General features: G+C 46.0%; 1 protein-coding gene across 2 annotated transcripts in view; it reads right to left on the bottom strand.

Moving 5' to 3' along the window:
- The window catches only part of dph1 (diphthamide biosynthesis 1), a 683,707-nt gene that overhangs the window by 40,586 nt on the left and 616,611 nt on the right, over window positions 1-26,510 (bottom strand). For both annotated transcript variants that reach the window (XM_033045748.1, XM_033045747.1), the window contains exons 10-11: window positions 24,924-25,002; window positions 18,219-18,350 (exon numbers count right to left, since the gene is read on the bottom strand). In XM_033045748.1, the coding sequence (XP_032901639.1) occupies window positions 18,219-18,350; window positions 24,924-25,002 (211 nt within the window). The remainder of the gene's footprint in view (window positions 1-18,218; window positions 18,351-24,923; window positions 25,003-26,510) is intronic.

Raw genomic sequence — 26,510 nt, 5'->3', positions numbered from 1 at the left:
AACACAGAGTAGGCCACATTGCGAACAACAAATGCAGTACACGAGTTTGAAAGAAGAGGGCGTCACCCTGACTACGGGTGCTGTCTGTGTGGAGTTTGCATGTTCTCCCTGTGTGCTCCCGTTTCCTCCCACATTCTAAAGACATGCAGGTTTCTAGGTTAATTGGCCTCTGTAAAGTGTGTAGTGCACAGATAATCATTGATTGACCCGGACCCGGTGGGCCGAAGGACCTGTTTCCACGCTGTATCTCTATCTCCAAAGTAATAAACTAAAAGAGCGAGTCTGTGTGTCTGTGGGCTCGTTGTGATCTGATTGTAATGCCAGCTGGTGTCTGTGGATGGCGCTGCCTGCCTGGCATTGAGCAGACGCTTGGCGGGGCAGGAGGGGAGAGAGCGATGGCTGCAATCGATAAGTCGAGCCAATTTGGGATGCATTTCACAGCAATTAACAATAAAGCAAACACACCTCGAACCCCCGAATAAATCATTAAATGCCAGTAATTCTCCCACTCAACAGCTGCAAAACAGGAAAAATAAATAAAAGCTCACTAGGAATGGAGAGAAGTGTCAAAAAATAAAGCTGGCGTTTTATTGTTGCTTTTGCTTGCTGCTGTTCAGGTATGTTGAGTGTATCTGTTGTTATGACGTGGGTTGGGCTGGTCTCCCTTCCCCCACTCTAACCTGCTGTCCTTACTCTCTTCGGCTCAATGTCATACCTACTTTGCAATTTTTTGAAAATGCATTTGGTTCTGCATTTTTTCAAAAATAAATTCCAGCTGATAGAAGCTGAGCCTTGCCATGGCTGTATTAATTTCTGCATGCTGCACACAAAGGTGCTCCAACACTGTGAGGTGGGCGAAAAATAAGGGAGAATTTTCTGTGATGGGGAGAAAGAGGCATTAGGGCAAAGCACAGAGGGCGGGCGGGCAGGGAGAATGAATGTACAGGCGGCACGGTGGTAGAGATGGGAGAGCTGCTGCCACTACGCCTGAGACCTGGATTCAATCCTGAGCTGTACGTGTTCTCCCTGTGACCGTGTGTGTTTCTTCTGGTTTCTTCCCAAATCCCAAAGATGTAAGGGCTTGTAGGTTAATTGGTCCCTGTCATTTGCCCCGAATGAGTAGGGATGTGAAAGTGGGATAACATAGAACCAGTTGGTGATCAATGTTCGGCACCAACTTGATGGCCTGAAGGGCCTCTATCCATGCTGTATCTTTCAACTCAATCAATCAATATCGTGGTCGGGAGAGAGGGAAGGGAGAAGGAAAGAGGGGCAACCCGAGAGAAAGTGGTGGTTATGTGGAGGGAGAGAAAATGGGAAGGGGTAGATGAAGTGATGAAGGGAGAGACGAAGAGAGAAGAGATAAAAGGGAGAAAGAAAATGAAGGGAAGTAAGTTATGAGAGAAAATTAAGCAGTGAATGATGCCGCTGAATTAGAGGGTATTTGATACAAGGAGAGGTTGGAAAAGCTTAGATTGTTTTCTTTAGAGGTTGGGGGGACCTGATAGAGATATATAAAATTCTGAGGCATAGTTGGTCTAGAGAGACAGTCAGACCTTTTCCCCAGGGTGAAAATATCAGATGACTTTGCTTTAACATTTGTGGGGGGGGGGGGGGGAATAAGCGCACAAGGAGATTAGTAAGGGTACAGAATGGTCCCAGCCTGCTTTCAAAGGTCCTGCCCACAAATTCTCACCAGTGGCTGCATGGCTCGTCGAAATGATCCAATATGGAGGCTCCAATAGCCAATATCCCTCACGGAACACAAGCCACTCGATCTCTGGCATGGTTCTACTGGGGTCAAGATTCTGCTTGTCATTAAAACTTTGTCCTACAGGGGAGCCTGTGGCTTTTTTTCCCAGCTCTTTTCCAGCTTTCTGCTCCTATCACTCTGAGGAAGTGTCCAAACCAGAATCTTTGCTTGTCCATTCCGTCCGTAGATGCTGCCTGCCCTTCTGAATTCCTCCAAAAATTTGTGTTTTGCTCAAGATTCCAGCATCCACAGTTTCTTGTGTATCAAATCGTTTTATTCTCGATTTTTCACTGGACATTTGGGAGATTCTAGGATGAACTGGAAGGAGTTACCGACCGTTTACTGAAGCAATAATTTGTAAGGAGCAGGTGTGGGCCACTGAGGGGTGAGCTCTGAGCGGTGCCAAGTTTGCTGTGTGGTTTGAGTGGGATCATGTTTCAGTCCAACTTCAGGATGATGAGTGAAAAACCAAAATGGTTTGGTTTAGTTTAGAGATATGGGCTCTTCGGCCTGAGCCCGTTAGGCTCCCGGTTCGTTTTCATACCTCGGTTTCTGGGGGGAACCATGTAGCGGCACCTGCTGATGCTCGTCAGTATTGAACCCTGCGGTCAGATGCCGCGCGCACGTGACTCTGGGGGGGGGGGGTGGTCGTGTTTTCGCGCGGTTTCTGGGCTCTGTCTTTCAGTCGTTGTGAGACCACCGTTGTGGTCAGTTGCGTTTCAATGACAGAATGTTTAATCTGTGAATCTGATTCTGAATTAATTTGATTCAAACCTACCGACTATTGTCTTTGATCCACCAAACAATAACAATTGCAATCTCACCACTGACAAAAAATGTATATGTAATGTTATGATTTTGTGTGTTGTCCGAGTCTATGTGCCTGCGATACTGCTGCAAGCAAGATTTTCCCTGTACATGCACCTCCCTGTAAATGTATCTGTGACAATAAACTTGACTTCATGGTGGTTAATTGACTCTCAGTCCCATTATTTTCACCAATATTTAATTTTAACCAATGCTATTATTCTAGTCTTGTTATTTTCCCCTATTGCTGTGAGATTTCCAATATCTTAATTTAGTTTAGAGATACAACGCAGAAACAGGCCCTTCGGACTACCAGGCCTGTACCGACCAGCGATCCCCGCACATTAACCCTACCCTACACACACTCGGCACAGTTTTACATCCACCTATCTCCTTTTCTCTAGCATCACAATTCACTCCTCTCCTTATCTTACACCCTTTTGGCTCGATCTCATCTTGTGCCTTTGGCCACCTATCTGCCATTCAAACTTTCCTCATCTGTAACCACCTATCACTTTCCAGGCTCTGTCCCATCCCCACCTCTTCTCTAACTTTCTCCCATTCTCACTACAATCAGTTTGAAAAAGGGTCCCGACCCAAAATGTCACCTATCCATGTTCTCCAGAGATGCTGCAGGACCTGCTGAGTTACTCCAGCACTATGCGTTTTTTTGTAAGCCAGCATCTGCAGGTCTTTACGTCTGTAAGTAATGCCCTTGTCCCACTTAGGAAACCTGAACGGAAACCTCTGGAGACCTTACGCCCCACCCAAGGTTTCCGTGAGGTTCCCGGAGGTTTTTGTCAAAACCGGCCTCGACTAAAAATAGGTTGCCGTTTTAAAAATCGGTAATTTTTTAGTCGAAGCCGGTTGCGGTGCTAGTTGAACTCTGCAACTATGATTGAGTGACAGAGGTCACATGCTTATGTTAATATTAACCTTTTTTTCACCCAGTTTTATTCCACCAGGGAGGTCTTAACTTGCACTACCTGTAACCTCCGGTAACCACCTTCAACTAGCTTCGCAACCGGTTTCGACTAAAAAATTAACGATTTTTAAAACGGCAACCTATTTTTAGTCGAGGCCGGTTTTGAATTTTTTGAAATAATCGCTGGAACATAGAAGAAGCTCGACTACGCGGAAACCACTTTCGACCATTAGGGAGAGTGACAAAAACCTCCGGGAACCTCACGGAAACCTTGGGTGGGGCGCAAGGTCTCCAGAGGTTTCCGTTCAGGTTTCCCAAGTGGGACAGGGGCATAAGAATTTCATTGTTCATTCTCCATGCAGATAACAATTAAGCACGTTTGACTTTTTTTGACCCTTTCTTATTTCACAATACCAGAATATATTGTTCTCTCGCTTGTTCCCTACATATTGATCTCGGAATCCATTGTATCGATATGTATCCGGAAACCATTTCTTATACACTCCATGACTTTGACCTCCACACTGTTACTGCTAACTCGATGTACAATCTATGAAGATTAAAGATCCTCATGGTCATTATTTTACCCTTTTGCCTGCACTTCTAATTATCAAATGGACACTGGTGTTAGAATCCCACACTCAAACTATCAGAGATCCAGGTTCGATCCTGACCTCGAGTGCTACCTGTGTGGAGTATTTTATATTCTCCCTGTGACCACGTGGGTCTCCTCCGGGTTCTCCAGTTTCCTCCAGCCATGATCACATTGAATGGCGGTGCTGGCACGAAGGGCCGAATGGCCTACTCAAGCACCTATTGTCTATTGTCTCCCCACAACAAAAAAGGATACGCAGGTTAGTGGGCTGATTGGCGTTCTTAGTGTGTGATTGAGTGGTGGAATTTGGTGGGGAGGAGGCGGGGGTGCGTGATGGGAGTTGACGAAAATGATAGGAGATTAAAAAAATGGATTAATGTAGGGTTAGTTTGAAGGGGTGGTGATGGTTAGCATGGACTCATTGGGCTGAAGGGCCATTTTCTGAGTTGTGTAGCTCTATGACTATGACAATATAGCATTCCCATTTCCCCTCCTCTACAAACTTGAAATGGCTTCACACACAGAAATCGGTTTGATACCCTGAATGCAGTGCAGTAAAACTCTGAGAATCTAGTATGCGATTGTTTAAGAAACTTGATGGTTGGGATCCCGCTCAATGGACTGTGTTCCCCACTTTCCCTTTAAACCCCCAGCAAGCTTCCACTGCCGCAGTGAGCGGATATGCATTCAATGGTGTTTGTTGAGGAGTAAACACTGAGCAGGAAGCTGGTGAATTGTCTTCAAAGCGGAGCCTTTGGGCTCTGTGTCTTGTATTCCTTTACAACTCAGAAAGGTCCCTTTTCCTATTCTCTCCTTGAATTCTCGGCTTCAAGGGTAAATTTATTTTTTTACTGTGTGATGTCTCGAGAAAAGATGAACTAACAAGGTTTTAGGGTATTAAGAGTAATATGTCTTGAAAATCTTCCAGTTTGGTATTTTCATCGTCAAATGGATGCCGGATTATCGGAGTTTCGCTGCAGCGTTCAAGATATCACCATTTGAGCATGTGGTGCAACACAACCTTAGAAATTAAGTGTTTCAGAACTGGGTGAGAGGTGGGTAAAGATATGAAGGAGGCATATCCCTTTCAATTTCTTTCTCTTTTTTTTCTTCTCTCTTTTCTCTCTCCTATTCTTTTTCTTTTTGCTTAGTTCACATCATCTTCTTCTTTTCTTTTTCGAGCTATATAATATTCTCTCTCTATATATTACTTGCTTTTCTTACCTTTTTTTTCCTACTATTAAATTTAAAATACGAAGTTGTACATGAAATGTAATATGCTATTCATGTCTTATATTATTGTACATCACTTCTGATAAATATATTAAAAAAAAAAAAAAAAAAAAAGATATCGCCATTTGGAAGAGACATTATATGTCCAATAGCGATGCTTTCAAGAGAGAGCTAGATAGGGCTTTTAAAAATAGCGGAGTCAGGGGATATGGGGAGAAGGCAGGAACGGGATACTGATTGGGGATGATCAGCCATGATCACATTGAATGGGGGTGCTGGCTCGAAGAGCTGAATGGCCTCCTCCTGCACCTATTGTCTATTTTCTATTGATATTAGAGACGCTTGTCTGCATTCGGGTGGGTATTTAAGAGCCGGCAGCATTATTTTTAGGAGCTGCAGAATTCACCCCAGGCTCCCAGGTCTATTTTTACTCCACAACTGATATCAGTGAAGACTCATCTGGCCATTACTTCAACAATGTCAGTGGGAGTCTGCTACCTCTCTACTCCCTGCTTTGTTTCCTACAGTAGAACAGTAACCACGGGTCCAGAGGTAATCTGGTATCTAGAATCCCCTGAGGTCAAGGCATTGTGTAAACGTGAGCTCCTTCACAGTTTTGAAGTTTGATCAGGCTGGAAACAGTCATTAAATTTTTTGCTGAGATTTTGTATCGTGACAAGACCAGCGCTAATCAACATGTTAAGAACTGTGTTCTTCTTGCTATTTTGATTACAGCTACTCTGGAGACTCTGCACCTGCAAGGTTATCTATCTGATTTGCTGCAATTATATCCAGTAATGAGTTTGGGCCCTGTACACGCACCATCAGTCATCCAGTAATACGTCTCGTATTGATTTTCAATGAGAACTACCCTGTGTCTGATCAGGCTGACCATTGGGAATCCGGTTGGAACATTTCCTCATCTCATTTCCCTTCCTTTTCCCCTTACCCCGAGAATGATAAGTAGCTGTGTTAATTTGCACCCTGCCACTCATCCCAAATTCATTCAAATATTGTGGGTATTGTCAGAGGGAAAGAGAGAGAAAGAGAGAGAGAGGGAGGGAGGGAGGGGGAGGGGAAACAGTTCCTTCCGCCTACTGAGTCTGGACATGCCAAATTGCTTTGAAGTGCTGGTGAAATGCCGTCTCAGTCATAATATGGGAATCCACAATTCACTCTAGATTCGAAGGGTATTAACTACAGTGAGATGTTGGACAAACTTGGATTGTTTTCTCTAGAATGCCGGACGTTGTGGGAAGTCCTGATCGAAATATAGAAAATGATGAGAGGCAAGTGTATGGTAGACAACCAGAACCATTTTGAAATGTCAAAGAAGTGAGGATAGTTTTAAGGTGAGAGTGGCGAAGCTTAAAAGAGATGTATGGGGATAGTTATTTACCCAGAGAGTGATGGGTGCCTGTTATGGGTGGTAGTGGAGGCAGATATAATGGTGGCATTTAACACGATTTTAGGTCAGCACATAGATATGCAGGGAATGGAGGGATATTGGATCTTGAGAAAGAGGGAGGAAGAGGGGGGAGACTGAGTTAGAGAGAGTGAGTGTGTGTGTGTGAGAGAGAGAGGGGGAGAAAGAGAGAGAGAATGGAAACAGTCCCAGAAGGATATGGATCTTGTGCAAGCAGGGGAGATTAGTTTATATTGGCATTGCCTTCAGCACAGACATGATGGGCTGAAGGGCCTGTTCCAGCGCTTCCTATTCCATGTGCTGTGAGAGCGTCAATATCCTTGAATCAGCGACCAAGGGCAACAAATATCTGCCAAAGGATTTTTTATTTTCACCAGAAGAGCAAAACTAATGACCATCCCAGTCTTTCCCTGAAATATTTAATGGCTCTGGATCTTTCATCAGCTGTAAACATCTTTTGCTGAATTGTTCTCAAGCCTTGTGGAAAAGTCTGTGTTAAAACACAGGTGATAAATGAACGCTGACAATGATAGGCAGGCAGCAGGGCTGGCCCTGGTTGGACAGTCTAAGGGCCAGAGGGAAGAGTGATTTACAGAGAGCTTTGTGTTTAAAAAGCACTCGTGCTCTGCCCAAGGGTCTTTAATAGCTGAATGGTATTGATTACTTTGAATAACGCTCATTGCATCATTTGCTGTGAAATCTGAGAAGTTTAAAAGGCATAAATTTCTACTAATCAGGAAGGTGAAGTGAAATGTCCCCACAAAAGTTGTATAAATGAATGTGCCTGGGAGCAGTTCTTTGTGCCTCAATCCATCAATCAACTTGGTATTTCTAAAACAAAGGCCTCTTTACAGCAAATTAGCACCACATACGTTATATGACTTGATCTCCCACTACTTGATGAGTCCACATTTAAAGTGACTGCTTGTTTACATGGACTGCTGCATTGATGCTTGGTGCGCCGGGTATAGCTGCTCCCTCGCACCTCCAGACACTGTGCTGCCTGTGTGGAGTTTGCATGTTCTCTCTGTGACAGGGTGGGTTTTGTCCAGGAGATCCAGTTTCCTCCCACATCCCAAAGACACGCAGGTTGGTGGGCTAATCGGCTGCTGCAAGTTGCCAGAAATGTAGATGAATGGTAGAATCTGCAGGGGAGTTGATGTGAATGTGGGCAGAATCACATGGGCTCAGTGTCTGTTTCAAGTTGATGATATCATAGAGATACAGGGCAGAAACAGGCCTGTTGGCTGCACCCATACACGGCGTGGCCAAAGGGCATGTTTCTGTGCTGAATCTCTATAGTTCTATATGACTTTAAAGTGAAGCAGAAACAGATCCACTTCCCCTTGGGTTAAGGATAAGTGGCTTTCAGTCTCATTCTGTGGGTCCTGGGCTGTCTGATGAAACCAGTGTAGGACCCGCCACAGACCTGCCCACAGATAGGCAAGAAGCGTCGGAGTTTGAGGGGTAACCTGATAGAAGCATATAAATTGATGTGAGGCATAGATACGGTAGACAGTCAGAAGCTTCATCCCAGGGTGGAAATGTCAAAGGTTAGAGGGTCTCACTTTAAGGTGAGATGAGCCTTAAGAAGTTTAAAGGAAATGTACAGGGCAAGCTTTTTTTTACACAGAAGTAGGGAGTGCCTGGAATGTGCTGCCAGGGGTGGTGATGGAGGCAGAGATGATAGTGGCATTTGAGAGGGTTTTAGATATGCACATGGATATGCCGGGAATAGAGAGATATGGTTCATGTGCAGGTAGAGATTAGTTTAACTTGGCATCATGTTCGGCATGTGGGCCAAAGGGCCTAAACCTGAGCTGTACTGTTCTATGTAAGAGGGGCCAGGCAGGGATGAGCAGTTTGGGAGGTGGTGTGCTCCTTCAACATTAAACTGTGGCATCTGTGTGCTCTTGATGATGGCCCTTGTGGTCTCTGTGCTGTTCTGAACCCTCCATCTCCCTTTATGAATGGGAGGCCTGGAGAATATCCTTGGATTGTTTCCCCTGTCTCTCTGGTCATCTCTTGTAATAATGGGGCTTTAACTTTCTGCTTCAGGGGTTTGGTTTCGGGTAACGAGGGGCATGTTTTGCCGAGCGGACTGAGAGAGCCATTAAGCTTTCAATCAAGAGAATGTTGGTCTGGGACACGACACTGAAGGGCAGCACGGTGGCGTAGCGGTAGAGTTGCTGCCTTACAACGATTGCAGCGCCGGAGTTCCGGGTTCAGTCCCGACTATGGGTGCTGTCTGTACGGAGTTTGTACGTTCTCCCCATGACCTGCGTGGGTTTTCTACGAGATCTTCGGTTTCCTCCCTCACTCCAAAGACGTACAGGTTTGAGGGATTAATTGGCTTCGTAAATGGATAAAATGTCCCTAGTGTGTGTAGGATAGTATTAATTTGCGGGGATTGCTGGTCGGCGCGGGCCGAAGGGCCTGTTTCCGCGCTGTATCTCTAAACTAACTAAACCAGAGGAAATCCATGCAGGAAGAACATGCAAATTCCATGCTGACCCTATTGATTATTATTATTATTGTTATATTAATAATAAAAAATATTTTAACATTATATGTGATACATTTCTCCTTCACATTGCCCTGCTTGTCACTTGGCCAAGACTTGTGCTCCATCAAAGGTCCTCCAACCAGCGTCATCTTAACAGCATTACCGGCCCCCGGGGAAAGCAGTGCACTGGGGCCCCTACACCTCCAGTTTCTTTATGCCGAATCAAATATGCCGTTGTGCACTTGCGATGTTCTTCTCTGTTTTCACGTTCTAAAATAACATTCCACAATACATAGATTAGCATGGGGCCCCTATGCTCGTGGGGCCCCGGGCAACTGCCCAGCGTGCCCATGCGTTAAGACGGCCTTGCCTCCAACCAGCCATCAGTGGCAACAGCCTCCCTCAATTTACCTGATCTAAACCCATCACGATCTTGCACACCAGATCTAATCTACCTTCACTGTAAATTAGTAGGGATTGCTGATTGTGGGAGCAAAAATCCCTTCTTTATCGAGCAAAACTCTGGTACTAGAGAGAGGGATTTCTGTCACGAGAAGAATCTAGAGAAAGTTTTTTTGCTTTGGAGGAGGCTAGGCTAGGAAGAGTTTTGAGAGAGGAGTGTCACATACCAAAGGTCTTTAATTGAGCAAACAAGAGGAAGTGTTTCCATTGGCAGCCTTGTTGGTAACAACAGGTTCACAGTAATTGGCAAACCAGAGGACAGAGTTGGAGTATTTTTTTCAGGCAGTGTGTTGTTATCTGGAACCCACTGCCTGAAGCAGATTCAAGAAGAACCTTCGAAAAAAAGAAATGGATAAATACTTGAAATAAAGGCTCTGGAGAAGCAGCAGCGGAGTGGACTGATTGCACTGTTCTAGGATTTGTTCTAGGTTGCTTATTTCATTGATGATCAGACTGATGCAGAGGGAAATGCTGTGCTGGGAACCATTTCATGTTAGCAGATTCATGCCAGTGCGTGTGTGTGCGTGTGTGTGCGTGTGTGCGTATGGGCGTGTGTGTGTGTGCGTGTGTGTGCGTGTGTGCGTATGGCCGTGTGTGTGTGTGTATGTGTGTGCGTATGGGCGTGCGTGTGCGTGTCGGCGGCAGCAATCACCACAGGTGGTTTATCTACCCAAGACAACCATCCCGCTCACCCACCGAAGCTCCTTCATTGGTAATGCCACAGTGAGAGATTGTGAGCAGCAAGGATTATTTTAGACCTCAACGAAACAGAGTGGGAGATGGAGAACAGGGAGTTGAGTTTAGTTTATCCGACTCCATGATACTCCTGGGAAATGTCACTGAATCTACTCTCCCAATCCAAGATTCTAAACTCATGAATGAACAGCAGGAGGTTAGGGTTGTGGGATATAATACTGCATGCATCTAGATACATGCCTCCAAAAGCATTGCATGAAATGAGTTGAGTTGAATTTATTGTCACGCGTACTGAGGTACAGTGAACAGCTTTTGTTGCGTGCTAAACAGTCATTGGAAAGACAATGCATGATTTCAATTGAGCCATCCACAGTGTACAGATACATGATAAAAAAAAATAACATGAATAACATTTTGTGTAAGATAAAGCCAGTAAAGTCTGATCAAAGATAGTCCGAGGGTCTCCAATGAGGTAGATAGTAGTTCATACCATGGCACTGGAAACACAGGGAGCAAATCTACTAGCCGGAATGTTTCTCCCTCAATGCCCCAAAACGTTCCCCACCAGGAAGGTCTTAAAGCCCTCCGTTTCTTCCTCGACCGCAGAAACAGCCAATTTTCCTCTACTAATACTCTCCTCCAACTAGCAGAGCTGGTCCTTACCCTCAACAACTTCACCTTCGTCTCCTGCCATTTCCTCCAAATCCACGTCGTAGATATGGGCGCTCGCATGGGCCCCAGCAATGCCTGCCTCTTTGTAGGGTACGTCGAACAATCGCTGTTCCAGGCATACACTGGCCCTATCCCCGAACTCTACCTCCGCTACATTGACGGCTGCATCGGTGCTGCCTCCTGCACCCATGCAGAACTCACTAACTTCATCAACTTCACAACTAATTTCCATCCTGCACTCATCATCGGCTCTAACCTCCCTACCATCGAGGGGATCTATCGCAGTCGCTGCCTCAAAAAGGCTGGCAGCATCATCAAGGACCCACACCATCCTGGCCACACACTCATCTCCCCGCTACCATCAGGTAGAAGGTACAGGAGCCTGACGACTGCAACGTCCAGGTTCAGAAATAGCTGCTTCCCCACAGCCATCAATTGAAACAAATCTCTGAACACTAATAGACCATTATCTGTTTATTTGCACTTTATCTGCTTATTTATTGATGAGTGTATATATTTATATAATGGTATATGGACTCACTGATATGTTCTGTATTCGTGCCTACTATATTCGGTTGTGCTGATGCAAAGCAAGAATTTAATTGTCCTTTCTGGGACATATGACAATTAACTCTCTTGACTTGACTTGACTTGAAATTCACTTGGACATCTCCGACACCTCCCTACATTTTCTGGATCTCATCATCTCCATCACAGGAGACAGACTATTGACCGACATCTACTACGAACCTACTGACTCCCATAGCTATCTAGACTACACTTCTTCCCACCCTGCTTTCTGTTAAGACCCTATCCCCTACTCCCAATTCTTCTGTCTACGCCGCATCTGCGCCCAGGATGAGATTTTTCATACTAGTTCATTGGAGATGTCCTCATTCTTTGGGAAACGGGGGTTCCCCTCTTCCATTATCTCACTAGGGTCTCCTCGATTTCCTCCAACACTTTTGCCACCTCCAATGGGATCCCACTACAGGCCACATCTTCCCATCTCCACCCCTTTCTGCTTTCCGCAGAGACCGTTCCCTCCGCAACTCCCTGGTCAACTCGTCCCTTCCCAACCAAACCACCTCCTTCCCAGGTACTTCCCCTGCAACCGCAGGAGATGCAACACCTGTCCCTTTACCTCCTCTCTCTACTCCATCCAAGGACCCCAACAGTCTTTTCAGGTGAGGCAGAGGTTCACTTGCACCTCCTCCAACCTCATCTACTGTCTGAAGAAGGGTTTCGGCCCAAATGGTTGCCTATTTCCTTCGCTCCATAGATGCTGCTGCACCCGCTGAGTTTCTCCACCAATTTTGTCTACCCTCATCTACTGTTCCAGGTATCAACTCCTGTACATCGGCAAGACCAAGTGCAGGCTTGGCGATCGTTTCGCTGAGCACCTCTGCTCACTCTGCCTTAACCTACCTGATCTCCCGGTTGCTCAGCACTTTAACTCCCCTTCCCATTCCCAATCTGACCTTTCTGTCCTGGGCCTCTTTTCAATTGCCTGCAAAATAATTGCCTCCACTCAATTGCCTACAAAATAATAAGTGCTGGAGGAGCTCAGCAGGCCAGGCAGCATCTGTTGAGGGAATGGATAGGTGATGTTTCGGGTCAGTCTGAAGAAGGGTCCTGACCTGAAATGTCGCTTGCCCATTCCCTCCGCAGGTCCTGCCAGACCCATTGTGATCCTCCACCACTCTGTGTTTTGCTCAAGATTTGCGTATCCACAATTCCTTGTATGGGCTTTAACATGTCAACCTGGCTAACGTAGAAGACTCTGAGTGTCATAGTTAGAGCCATACAGCAGGGAAACAAGCCCTTCAGCCCAACTTGCCCATACCGACCAAAATGCCCCATTTACACTACACTACCCCTGCACATGTTTGACCCATATCCCTCTAAACCTTTCCTATTCCTGGACATGTCCAAATTTAAAAAAAAATCACCATCCTCTGTCTGAAGATGGCAGAATAGATCTGGTTCTGATCAAGTCAGTCTTGCTGGAACTGCAGGAGGATGGGCAGAGGCAGTAGACAAGAGGAAAGGGTTTCATGCTAATGTACCTTCTTGGTACATTACAGGCGATGGTTTAACAACTGACCACGATGTCTGTGTACGAAAACATCATAAGAATATGTCCAAAGAAACTAAACAAGGTATTGCCTCAATGGACAGACTCACACAGCGTGGAAACAGGCCCTTCTGCCCAACTTACCCATGCCAACCAACATGCCCCATTAACACTAGTCCCACCTGCCTGTGTTTAGCCCATATCCCTATCCGATCTAGGTACCTGTCTAAATGGTTCTTAAACTTGTAGAATTTCTTCACATCTGGACTACGCCTAAACTAAATGAGAGCAAGGATAGGCTGGATGTTGGGGATGTCTCTTTTCCTAGACAATAGTGAGTGGAATACAGCAACCGCTGAAGAGACTGCAAGAAAGAATTGCACCAGTTCTTGCCTGGAGCAGAGATCACATCATGGGGATGATTTTATATGCAACTTGGTCCATGTGGATGGGTTTCCATCGCCCGAGGGGCTCAGAAAGGGATTCTGATGTGTGCAGTGCAATCTCTACAGTTCAGGTCAGCTCTGGTCCACTGATTTCTTCCATTAAATTAGATGCGGACACCGAGCCAGTTGGGTTTTGCACACAGCTAAAAACTGCTCCTAAATGTAGTGGTCACTGTCACAAATGTGCTAACTTCATACCAATGGAACAAGAGAGGCCGATTGGCAAAATGGAGGTGACATATTGCAGTAGAGGACATGGTTCTTAGTTTAAATGGCTATCTGGCCCAGACCTTGATAAAACCCTGCCTAGCCTCAGGCTTATAGAAATGGCTGCCCAGTCTCAGAGCTAGAAGAACGGTCCCGACCCAAAACGTCACCTATCCATGTTGTACAAAGATGATGCCTGACCTGCTGAGTTACTCCAGCACTTTGCTTTTTTTTTTTTGTAAACCAGCATCTGCAGTTCCTTGTTTCTACATCTCGGAGTTTGAGTCTCTGCTCGGTACATTACGTGTGGAGAAAACAGAAAGTGCTGGAGCAACTCAGTGGGTCAGGCAGCATCAGTGGAGAAGACGGACAGATGATGTTTTGGGCCAGGACCCTCCTTCACATTACTTGTGGTACCCGATTGGGGGAAGGTGGGGAAGACGGCTGTTCTCAGTTCAGTGTGAGGACATGCGTATTGACAAGTAATTGGAATGTATGAAATATTTAATGCTAAAACAACAGAGTGGAAAAGCAGACTTCGCCTGGCCACGTTTGATTAAGCTAGTCCTACAATAGACTTCAATGGACTGAGTTGTCAAGCTCAGTCGCTACCTGGTGAACATTGCCGGAATATATGGCACTGTGGCGCAGTGTTAGGAGTTCGATCCTAACCACAGGTGTTGTCTATAGGGAGTTTGTACGTTCTCCCTGTGCCCGCGTAGGTTTTACTCCAGGTGTCCCGGTTTCTTCCCACATTCCAAAGATATGCAGGTTAATTGGCTTCTGTGAATTTTAGGTTAGTTGGCTTCTGTAAATTGTCCCTAGTGTGTCGGATAGAACTAGTGTACGGGTGATTGTAGGTTGATGCTTGTTGAGCCAAAGGGTGGACCAAAGGGCCTGTTTCCATGCTGTATCTCTAAACTAAACTCAACAAAACATGTAGCTGTTGATGCTGAACTAAGTCAGGATCAGGTTTGTTCAAAGTGAGGCACAGAAACTTTCTGGTGTCTACCACCAGGGCTGGATTTAGATGAAGAGAGGCCCTAAGCTATTTCACTTGTGAGGCCCCCCCTCCCAATCCTCCACCCCCACGACTAGAGGACCATGACTACCCGACAGTGACACTTTTAGATCCTACTGTATGTTGTCATTAAACAGTTGGTTGGGGAAGAGCTGGGGTCACATGGTTTGAGGAGAATGGGGAAGACCCAGTGGAACAGCCACTGAGGTTACCAAGGTTGGGGTGACTAGCACTAGGACCCAGCGCAGTCAAACTCAGGGGAGTTGGAGTCTGAAGCGTGGAAACTCCAGGCCCGGTGCTGAGTCCAGGCTGCAGGTAAGGCGACTGCTGCGGGCTGCTGGGGGGCAGTGGAGTGGGAAAAGCGTGGGAGGTCCCGGTGGACATTGTTAAACTTGCAGCCGCGCACCGACTCGAACACTCCTAACTGTTGAAAGGACAAGGCTCAGAAAATACGAATATGTCGAAGGTTTTATACACCTTGATGGAGCGGGCCGAGGCTCCCCTAGATGTCGAAGCCCTAAGCTTAAGCTTGTCTAGCTTATACGTAAATCCGGCCCTGTCTACCACTCACATTGTTACAATACCACAGGAAAGGACTCGTCTGTGGAGGGCCTGAAGTTTTAACAATCTGCTATAGTCTCTCCTCTGCTTTTCCCTCCTACACTTATCTCCCATCCGCGTCCCTTATTTCCATTATATCCCCCTTCTTTCCCCTCTCCCCTGTCTCGTTCCACTTATATCCCTCCCTCTGGCTTAACATTTCACTCCTCTTCTCTCCTCATCTGATAGCTATGTCTTCTTTGCACCTCTAGCCTTTGTTACTTACTCCACCCCTCTGCCAATCAACCCCCTGTACCGGAATCCAACAGTCAACCAGCCAGACTTTCTCCGCACCATCACCTCTCTTTCCCAGCTTGTACCCTACCATAATCAATCTGCAGAAGGGTCCTGACCTGTAAGGTAGACACAAAATGCTGGAGTAACTCAGCAGGGCAGGCAGCATCTCTGGAGAGAAGGAATGGGTGACGTTTCAGGTCGAGATCCTTCTTCAGACCTGAAACATGGTCTGCCATTCCCTCTGCAGATGCTGCCTGACCCGCTGAGTTTCTCCATTGCTTTGTGTTTTGCTCAAGATTCCAGCACCTATAGTTCCTTGTGTCTGCCATGGTCTCTGTATATGAGACCACCTCAAGGGCATGTATGGGTCTAAGGACTGAGTTCTGGGTCAATGTAGAATTTCTCCACTATGGAATATCCTGAAGTTCGGCAAGCCCTTATGTATCGATGCAAAATCCTGGCACTGTCTCCAAGAGAAGAGGAAGCCAGCGGTATCACCAAGGAGAGCTGATTCCCAGAGGTTTACTTCTTGAAAAGAACAGTTTATCTTGAAAGTGATCTTACCTACGCCATTTTAACATTGTAGTCAGGAAATAATGTTTAGTGGGGGGGTTTGTGAAAAGCTGAAACGTTGATCCTCATACGGTTGTGAGTGGTTTATTTTTATATAACTGAGATTCATACAATTTCACTGGGCGCGTGTATCCATTGGGAGATTGAGGCTACAGTCCTGATCAGCCTGGAATTGAGACTAAATAGCCTGTTCCTAATGGGAAACATCATGCGAGAAGCCTTTAGAGGAATACAAATATTATTCTGGTCCTCCCATTCTCTCAGCCCCTGATCTAATTTAAAAATATGCCCAAAATCCCAATCACCACAGTGGCCAAGGCTGTTAATGAATTGTTACCAAGTACCACCAATATAATCACAGAGCACAGTTCTGTCGACTCATCGCTTTGTGCTTATCATTGGAGCTAAGTAAAATATTTGAAAATGATTTCTGCTCAGTTCATTTAATTTCTAACTGCTTTCTGGGGCAATGAATAACGTTATATTACAGTATCTAAAGAACAATGTAATGGATATCAGGCAACAGTCTGATGGGCTTTGTGCCTGTACCTGAATCTAATGGATGATAATTGCTTATTTATGGAAGTCCTCTTGACTGCAGATCTATTACTGAAGCTCAGAGCATGTGTTTCATTGCATTATTTCACATAACGATGATTAAATGGCCTGATCTGTGGTAAATGTCAGTACACACAGTTCCTTTTGTTTCCTAATTCTTTTCTTCCCAAATGTCCTCCCTATTTCTGTATGTCATTCTGGGCAGCTGTCTGTAAAGGGGTTGCTTGAATTGCTTGAAAGATACAGCATGGTCAGGCCCTTCGTCCCAACCAAGTCCGTGCCGACCACTGATCACCCGTTCACACTGGTTCCATGTTATTCCACACCCTACACACACGGGGCTATTTTACAGAGTTCAATTAACCCTTATGTTTTTGGGATGTGGGTGGAAACCGGAGCACCCGGGGGAAACCCAAGTGGTCATAGAGAGAACGTGCAAACTCCACACAGACAACACCAGAGTTCAGGATCGAACCCGGGTTGCCACCACTTTTCTCCCCAACACGGTGCTAAGTTGGGGAGAAAGTCCAGCAGTAATTCTAGCTTCACAGTGCAGCATCCCATCCCCTGTTCCTTCCCAGCTGCGGAATATCTTCCAGTTCCACAATCTCAGGACTCATCCAGAAATGAATACAATTATTCATAGAGGCGTAGATCAGGTAGCTGCACAGAGTCTCTTGCCCGGACCAGGGGAATAGAGAACCAGAGGGCATAGGTTACAGGTGAGGGGGGAAAGATTTACTAGGAATCTGAGAGGTAACTTTTTCACACAGGGTGGTGGGTGTATTGAACAAGCTGCCGGAAGAGGTAGTTGAGGCAGGTAGTAACGCAATGTTTAAGAAAAATCTGGACAGGCACATGATAGCACAGGTTTAGAGGAATAGGGGCTAAACGCAGGCAGGTGGGACTAGTGTAGCTGGGGCATGTTGGTTGGTGAGGGAAAGTTGGGCTGAAGGGCCTGTTTCCATGTCTGAAGAAGGGTTTCGGCCCGAAACGTTGCCTATTTCCTTCACTCCATAGATGCTGCTGCACCCGCTGAGTTTCTCCAGCATTTTTGTGTACCTTCGATTTTCCAGCATCTGCAGTTCCTTCTTAAAAACCGTATGACTCTCTGTGACTCTATGTAGTTGCACTCCTGAATTCCTCTGCTCTACTACACTTCCCAGGGCCCGACTGTTCACCATGAAGGTCCTACCCGTAAGCAGCGCCAAAATATGGCGACTGCAATTTGTGGGTTGTGCAAAAGAATTTCGCTGTGCTGTGCATACGTGGCAATAAGGAGTCATTGAGGCTGGTTTGACTTCTGAAAATCTCACATTAACTTTACACTCACAAGGCCTCACACTGATCTGAATGAAACTCCATCTGCTCAGACCCACCCATCAGCTCCAGGGGTTAATATATGAGCCACCACCTTGACTCACCTGTGTTTTCCTCATCCTCCTGGCGGCTTGGTGGGTTTCGTGGTTGACGGTCCACGGGCCGAGCGACTGGTTGGCGTAAAAATCCATGGGGTACCGCTGCTGCCACTCGACCTTCTTGAGAGCCACAGCTGCCTAAGACAGAGCGAGAAGCCCAGAAAACAATGAGATGTTTTGACCAGGGAAGGCACTTGGTAAAAAAAAAATCAAAGATCACACTCGCTTGCCACCTCTTGATAGTCCATCTGATCCTCAGACCCAGCCTACCTGCCCCTGGTGTTCGGTGTATGATATGATTGCACCAACGTATGGTGTAATCTGTCTGGATAGCACACAAAACAAAATGTTTCACTTTATCCCAGTACACAGGGCAGCACAATAGTACAGCTGGTAGATGTGCTACCTGTGCCAGAGACTTTGGTTCGATCCCGACCTCAGGTGCTGTCTGTGTGGAGTTTGCATGTTCTCCTGATGAAAACGTGGGTTTCCTCCAGTCTCCTCCTACATCCCAAAGATGTATGGGTTTGTAGGTTAATTAGCCAATGTAAATTTCCCCTGGTGTGTAGGGAGTGGATGCAAAAATGGGATGACATAGAACTAGTGTGAATGGGTGACTGATGGTGGGCCAAAGGGCCTGATTCTGTGCTGTATCTTTCAATCAATCAATAACCCAATACCAGATGCCAAAGCAGAAAGCGCTTGAGTAACTCAGCATCTGTGGAGGGAATGGAAAAGCGATGTTTGGGTTGGGATCTTTCTTTGTACTCAAAATTCGACCATTTGCTGTTCCTTCTGTCCCTATAAATGGGCACCTGTTTGTGAGCTTCTATGAACGATGATTCCCAGCAGGCCCAATGCATGTGGCAGTCGCACAGAATCCAAAGCACCCGTCTGTGTCAGTCTTGTGCCAAATATAACCGCCTCAAGTGGGCTTCACCAAACGGTGAACTACGCCTCTGTCCTGGTGAGACGGACGGCACGGTGGCGCAGCGGTAGGGTTGCTGCTTTACAGCGCCAGACACCCGGGTTTGATCATGACTACAGGTGCTGTCTGTACGGAGCTTGTACGTTCTCCCTGTGACCTGCGTGGGTTTTCTCCGAGATCTCCGGTTTCCTCCCACGCTCCAAAGACTTACAGGTTTGGAGGTTAATTGGCTTGGTCTAATCGTAAATTGTCCTGAGTGTGTGTAGGATAGTGTTAGTGTGCGGGGATCGCTGGTCGGCGCGGGCTTGGTGGGCCGAAGGGCTTGTATCCTCGCTGTATCTCTAAACTATCTTTGGTTCCTGCTGCTCTCTCTGTCTCAGTTACCGGATGAGGACTGGGAGCGTTGTGAGAGATGATGTGAACTAACGATACCAAGGATTTGTGATGCTTATCTGACTGGATCAAGACTTCCTGTTTGACCTTTATTTTTTAAGCCGTGCAGGCAATAGATATAATGAATGTGCCTGGATTGCTGCCGAATTTCTTTCACAGATAGCATTCTGCTGAATAATGATATAATTAATCTTTTTATTTCATTTCATCTATTTGTGCGGTTAAAGCTTAATTATCAATTGTTTGTTACAAATTACAACGGTGTTCCATCCCTCCATATTATTTGTCAATCGATGCTCTGTTTGCCGATTGATATCATGAAGCAGTATGGCACTCGATCTTTTGTTGGCATTTGTTAGTCTCTCGGTGACTTTAAAAAAAATAAAACATATTTCATTCCCTCATGGTATCCCTGTGTAAAATGCCACAACACGTTCTCACCTGCTCTTGCCCTTTCACCACTGTCCGCAAGAGGCCTGCAGGCAGTACTCTGGTCACCATGGCAACGATGGAGGCCTCAGGCTGCATCTTGGCCTAAGAACTGGGAATGATCTCCTCAGACCAGGCCTGACAACCATCCAGAACTACTCCGGTGATTTCAGGTGTTTAAGATTAACCACTTGGCAAAAAGAAAATCAGAGGGCCAATTAAAAGGTTGTGTTTAAAAATTATATATTTTCCCTCTACAGATGCTGCCTGACCCTCTGAGCTCCTCCAGCACTTGATATGTTTGGCTAAAGACTTCAGCATCTAGTCTCTTGTGCCTCCATTTTTTTCTACTACTTCTCATTTTTTTGTTGTACGTAGGGAGAATAAAGAGGTGTTTGATCAACAGGCAAGGGTCAGGTATGGCGGTGTGTGTTTGTGTTCCAATTGGCTGGGGAAAGTGGCCATCATAGCTAGCAATGTGCCCAAACTCAATGGGCAACATGGACTGACAGGGAGCTCTCAATGTCCCTTCCCGATCGTAATCTCCAACTCAAGACGCTGCTCTTTCCATCATTTGGTCCGGGTACAAGTAAACACAGTCAGTCGCTCGTTCAAGGTCCAATAGGTGGAGTGGTGAAAGGAGCTGTGTCCATAGAGTCCATAGAGTCTTCATTGCAGAACCTCTGAATGCTGTGCCTTGCTATTCTCACCGATCGTTGCCTGATTTCCATGGCAGTGAAGCCTTGCTTTAAAGAGAACAGTTCTGGGAGTGTTGGTGGGCATGGTCCGAGGGGATCACTCCCGGTTCCATGACCAAGATATAGCCTGAGACCTCCAGTGCTTTATTCCTACAGATGCTGTTCCGGTTTAATCTCGGTTCAAGGTTTGATGCCTGACTTATGGACGCCCCTACACATGAACAAGCTCCCATTGTATTATTAAATTCAAAACCCCAACGTACGTACATACGCTTGTCCCTACGAATGGCAGAACTAGTTTTCTCTCTCTCTCTACTGCTGGTAATTGTTCTAACAGCTTTGTGTGCTTTTAATGCTCTGGGTTACGACACCCTGGAGGTATGGTTAGCACACCAAGTGATTTTGTGCACTTTCCGACTGATGAATAAAACCAACATAAGGATACCTGCAAAGACGGAACCTGTTTGTTACCCCGGCACGGCTTGTAGTTCCTTCCATGGCTCAAACAACTTCACAGCCCATGGAGCACTATGACCACAGAGGCTTTAAGGAAGGCAAGGATGAGGTTGAAGGAAATGGGTGCAGGGGTGGGCAATAAAGCCCTTAGAGCCAGTTCTGCCATTCATCAACATGATGAGTGATCTTTTACCTCAGCAGTTACTCATGCTATGTAGCTATGCAGCAGACAAATCGCACACAGCAAGATCCCACAAAGACTCGGCCCACACCAAATGGAATGTAAGCAGGTGCTGATCTTCCTTCTGATCTTTTTTCAAGTAATAGATGGGAATGTTCAAACAAAGAAAAACTTGCCTCCTGCTGATTTGTCTCGCAGCTAGACTTGCAATAGTGTCTTAGATAGATGTATTTAATACTTGGAGACTCTGGGCTGATGCTGGAGGAGTACCATCCCTGGTGGGAATGTCAGGGTTGATACAAGCTCGTCACCCTTTAATATTTTTATATGTGACCTCTATAAATCTCAAAAGCCTCAAGAGAGCAAGCAGGGAAATAGCACAGAGAAGATTACGGTGCCTTCTTTCCTCACAGACACAGGGGTGGAGCTAAGGGACAATGGAGTTGAATACGTGGACGTGTGAGTGAGTGTGAGTGAGTGAAGATGAGTGTGCGTTTATAAGATGTGGTCAATGAACAGTACCCTCTTGGTCACTTGGATGAAGTGATGGCAGATGGTTGCTGGCAATGACCACGCAGCCTTTACGGGAGATGGGGATGTGGTCATAAGAAATAAGCGCAGGTGGTGGGCCATCCAGCCCTTCGAGCCTGTTCTGCCATTCTTCAACATCATGAGTGATGTTTTATCCCGGCAGTATCCCCATTTCTCTCAATTCCTTTAATCTCCAGACGTTTACTGTCTCTGTACAAATGAACTCAATGCCTGAACCACCACAGCTTTTTGGGCTGGAAAATCCTAGAGATTCTCTGCCTCTGAGTAAGGAGATTTCCCCTCATCTAAACATCCCACCATTTAGTCTGAGACTGAGACCCTCACACTTAGGAAACATCCTCCCTGCATTGAACCTATCAGGATATGTAACAATTATATATGTATTTAAAAGACCTCGACTTGCTCTTGAACTGTGGAGAACACAGGCCTGATCTATTCAATTTCTCCTTATGCTGAAAGCCTGTTTTCCCAGGAACAAGTCTGGTGAATCTTTGCTGCACTAATTGTATGGCAAGTACATCCATCCTTAAGGGCCTGTCCCACTTGCGCGACCTAATTGGCGAGTATAGAAGAGTTTAAAAAAATGACATGTTGAAGACCTCCTTCGACTATGTTAAAGACTAGCTACGACTAACTTCGGGAAAATTGGAGTGAAGTGAAGAGAGTGAAGACGACCTGCTTCGATCTCCTTCGACCTCCCTTCGACTATGATGAAGACCATCTACGGCTACCCTCGATTACCTACGACTAACATGCAGACGTACTATGACCTACTACAACTAAACCTACGAGTAAAAAAGTATAATTTTTTCCCCCGGTGACCTTTTTTTACTCGCGGGCACTTTTTTTATCATATTGAAAAAAACGCCGCAACCTAGCTGAGGCCTCGAGTACGCAGAGACCACTCTCGAGCATGAAGGAGAGTTACGAAGACCTCCTACGACCTTGTGACGACCATGCTGCGAGTATGAGTCGAGGGTAAACTCGCCAGAACTCACCAATTAGGTCACCAAGTGGGACAGGCCTTTTAGGTAAGGAAATTAAGCTCTACACAATGTTCTATTTTCCATCTCATCAAGGCCCTGTACGGGGCCAAGGAAAGAGCGTTCACGTCGCGGCCCTGTTTCAACCAATCTTTCCACCACCACGCACAAGAAGCACAAGAAGCGCAAGACAGACACCATTGGGCAGATGCCAAGAAGTGTGTTCAGCTCTGGCTGAACAACTTCTAATCTTGTGTGTGGACTCGATAAGAAGAAGAAGAAGGCCCTGTACAATAATTGATATAGGATTAGTGTAAATGGGTGGTCACAGCGACTCGGTGGGCTGATGGGCTTGTTTTCGTGCTGTCCGTCTCTTTATGAATCTATGATGAACAGCGGTAAGTCTTACTTACCACAGTTCAAATCCCCTCAAAATAAAGGGAAATAGGCCACTTGCATTCCTCACTGTTTGTTGCATCTTTATCTAACTTTGAGTGACTTGTGTAATGATCATGCCCAGGCCACTTTGAACAAGAATTCCACCTGCTCTCTCACCATTTAAAAACACTCTGTTTTTAAGTTTGACGCATGAAAGTTGATGACCTTATTATTTCCCATTTAGTGTTCCATCTGCCACATACTTGCCCTCTCACTTAGTTGACATTATCCCTTTGAGGCCTCTTTACATCTTCCACCTAACTCAACAATCCCTGTTATTTTATATCGCCAACAAACTTGCAACTATGACATTTGGTTCACAAGGCCAAATCGCAGTTATGGATTGTGAATAGCTGCATGGTTAAAGCAATGGAGCTGAATCTGACTCCCACCTTGAAATGAATCCTTCCAGGAATTAGCAGCAGCTGTTGATTGATTATATGCCTCTTGCCATTGTGGTTCAAAAGCCTTGTACACACAGAAGAACTAAGCTATAAGACTCTATTGATATTCTTCACTCTCACAAGATGTCTCAGATTGGCGATCTGGCTAAGGTCCCGATTCCTTCACAACACAAAATGGTCTCCCCGTATCTGTGACCTCACCTGTGCTCTGATCCACAGCCATCTCATTGACACAAGCTGCAAATCCCAAAGTGAATTCCCACACCAGCACGGTGGCGCAACGGTAGTGTTGCTGCCTCACAGAGCCTTCAGTGCCAGAGACCCGGGTTTGATCCCGACTAGGGCTGCTGTCTGTACAGAGTTTGTACATTCCCCCCGTGACCTCGTGGGTTTTCTCCGAGATCTTCGGTTTCCTCCCACACTCCAAAGACGTACAGGTTTGTAGGTTAATTGGCTTGGTGTAAATGTAAATTGTCCCTAGCGTGTGTAGGATAGTGTTAATGTGCGGGGATCGCTGGTCGGCGCGGACTCGGTGGGCCGAAGGGCCTGTTTCCTCGCTGGATCTCTAAACTAAACTAAACTAAACTCTAGGAATTGTGGACGACATTCAGCTGATTGAACCTGTGCTGGTGAGTAGGAAGGAACTGCAGATGCTGGTTTAAACTGAAGATATACACAAAAAGCTGGAGTAAGTCAGCGAGACAGGCAGTATCTCTGGAGAGAAGGAATGGGTGACGTTTCAGGTTGAGACCTTTCAGGTTCAGTCTGAAGAAGGATCTCGACCCGAAATGGCAATTCTGTCAGCTCCAATAAAGGCCCTGCTCTTTCCTGGTAAGTATGCCCATTATTTTCACTCAAGTTTTGATTGTTGACAGACGCAGCATGGAAACAGGCACTACCGCCCACCAAATCTGCATTAACCATCGGTTACCTGTGCACACTAGTTCTATGTTATCCCACTTTCACATCCACTCCCTGCACACTGGGGGCAATTTACAGAGGCCAATTAACCTACAAACCCACACGTCTTTGGGATATGGGAGGAAACCGGGAGAACGTGCAAACTCCACACAAATAACATCGGAGGTCAGGATTGAACTCCAGTCTCTGGGGCAGAGACAACAGCTCTTCAGCTGTGCCACTGTGCTACCCTAAAGTGACGATCCATCTCCCGTTGGAAAACTCTGATTCTTCCTGTTTCTTCCAGCCCTATAGCCAATGACTCCCTATTCATTAGCTTGGCACCTACCTCGTATGGTGTGAGCAGAGGTTTGGAAAAAGCTTTTCCCCAGTCGATGGAAAGTCTTGGACAGGCAACCTGGACCCACCTAGAGGAAGCACACAAATCCACATCGATTAAGAACGTGTCAGCAGAACAGTGATACATTCAAACAGCATACAACAACTTTCATTCAAATGTTTAAGAAAGAACTGCAGATGCGGGAAAAATCAAAGGTAGACAAAAATGCTGGAGAAACTCAGCGGGCGAGGCAGCATCTGTGGAGAAAAGGTGTAGGCGACGTTTCGGGTCGAGACCCTTCTACAGACCCGAAACGTCGCCGATTCCTTCTCTCCATAGATGCTGCTTCACCCGCGGAGTTTCTCCAGTATTTTTTGTCTACTTTCATTCTGATAGTACCTTTGACACAATTAAACATTCCAACATGATAGAAGGATATAAAATGATTCATGGCGTAGATAGGGTAGACAGAACGGTTTCCCCAGGGTGGAAGTATCAAAGACTAGAGGGCATAGCTTTAAAGTGAGAGGGCAAAGTTTAATGAAAATGTGCAGAGCAGGTTTTTTATACAGACGGTGGTTGGTGCCAAGACCTCTGAATGCCACCTGTAATTTAACAATTTCCCATCCTTTGGGGACCTACTTGTAGCTATTGACAGCTACCAGGCACTGTCCCAACATGGCATCTTATCCTGGAATGCGCACCCAGGTGTGATGGTAGAGTCAGATACGATGGTGGCATTTAGATAGGGACATGGATGAGCTGGGAATGGAGGGATATGGATCACGTGCATGTGTATCTTCTGTATGGACTGTATGGACATGTGGGGCAAAGGGCCTGTTCCTATGCTGTACTATGTTCTATGATCTAATAAAAGACCATTGTTATGAACAAATTGGTTTTTAATAACTTTGAGAAAGTAACTCCAATAACAATCTGGGTTTGTGTGTGGGAGTTTCAGTGTTGCAAAATGTCCCAAGATGGCGGCGATAGGATTGGTATGCAAACTTTTGTTTCTGGAGGCAGGGTGGGTGGAATTGGTTGAGAGAGGAGACAGATTAGTTGAAGGGAAGATTCCATAGCTTGGAGCCTTGGCAGCTGAAGGCATGGCCACCACTGGTGGGTGAATTAAGTCGAGGAATCTGGTGAAGCTGACACTAGAGGAGGGCGGGGACTTGGGACTGGAGGGGGGGGGGGCTGGTTGAAAGGATGTGATTGCCATTCACTGTACCTCAACCCAGTGCAAACTCCTTTTAGTCAGAGGGTGGTGAATCTGTGGAATTATTGCCACAGACCAAGTCTGTGGAGACCAAGTCAATGGATATTTTTAAAGCCGAGAGATAGATTATTGATTAGTACGGGTGTCAGGGGTTAAAGGCAGGAGAATGGGGTTAGGAGGGAGAGATAGATCAGCCATGATTGAATGGTGGAGTAGACTTGATGGGCCGAATGGCCTAATTCTGCTGCTATCACTTATGACATGACCTTATGAGCATAATGCTCCATTCCTTACCTCCTGAACCTGCTTGTGCACTTTCAAGTGATTGGAATGTATGAAATGTTTGATGATAAAACAACAGAATGGAAAAGCAGAAA

The sequence above is a fragment of the Amblyraja radiata genome, chromosome 28, assembly GCF_010909765.2.
Source record: "Amblyraja radiata isolate CabotCenter1 chromosome 28, sAmbRad1.1.pri, whole genome shotgun sequence".
NCBI classification, from domain to species: Eukaryota; Metazoa; Chordata; class Chondrichthyes; order Rajiformes; family Rajidae; genus Amblyraja; species Amblyraja radiata.
Note: the sequence above shows the minus strand (reverse complement) of the source record. Positions and strands in the feature narration are given on the sequence as shown.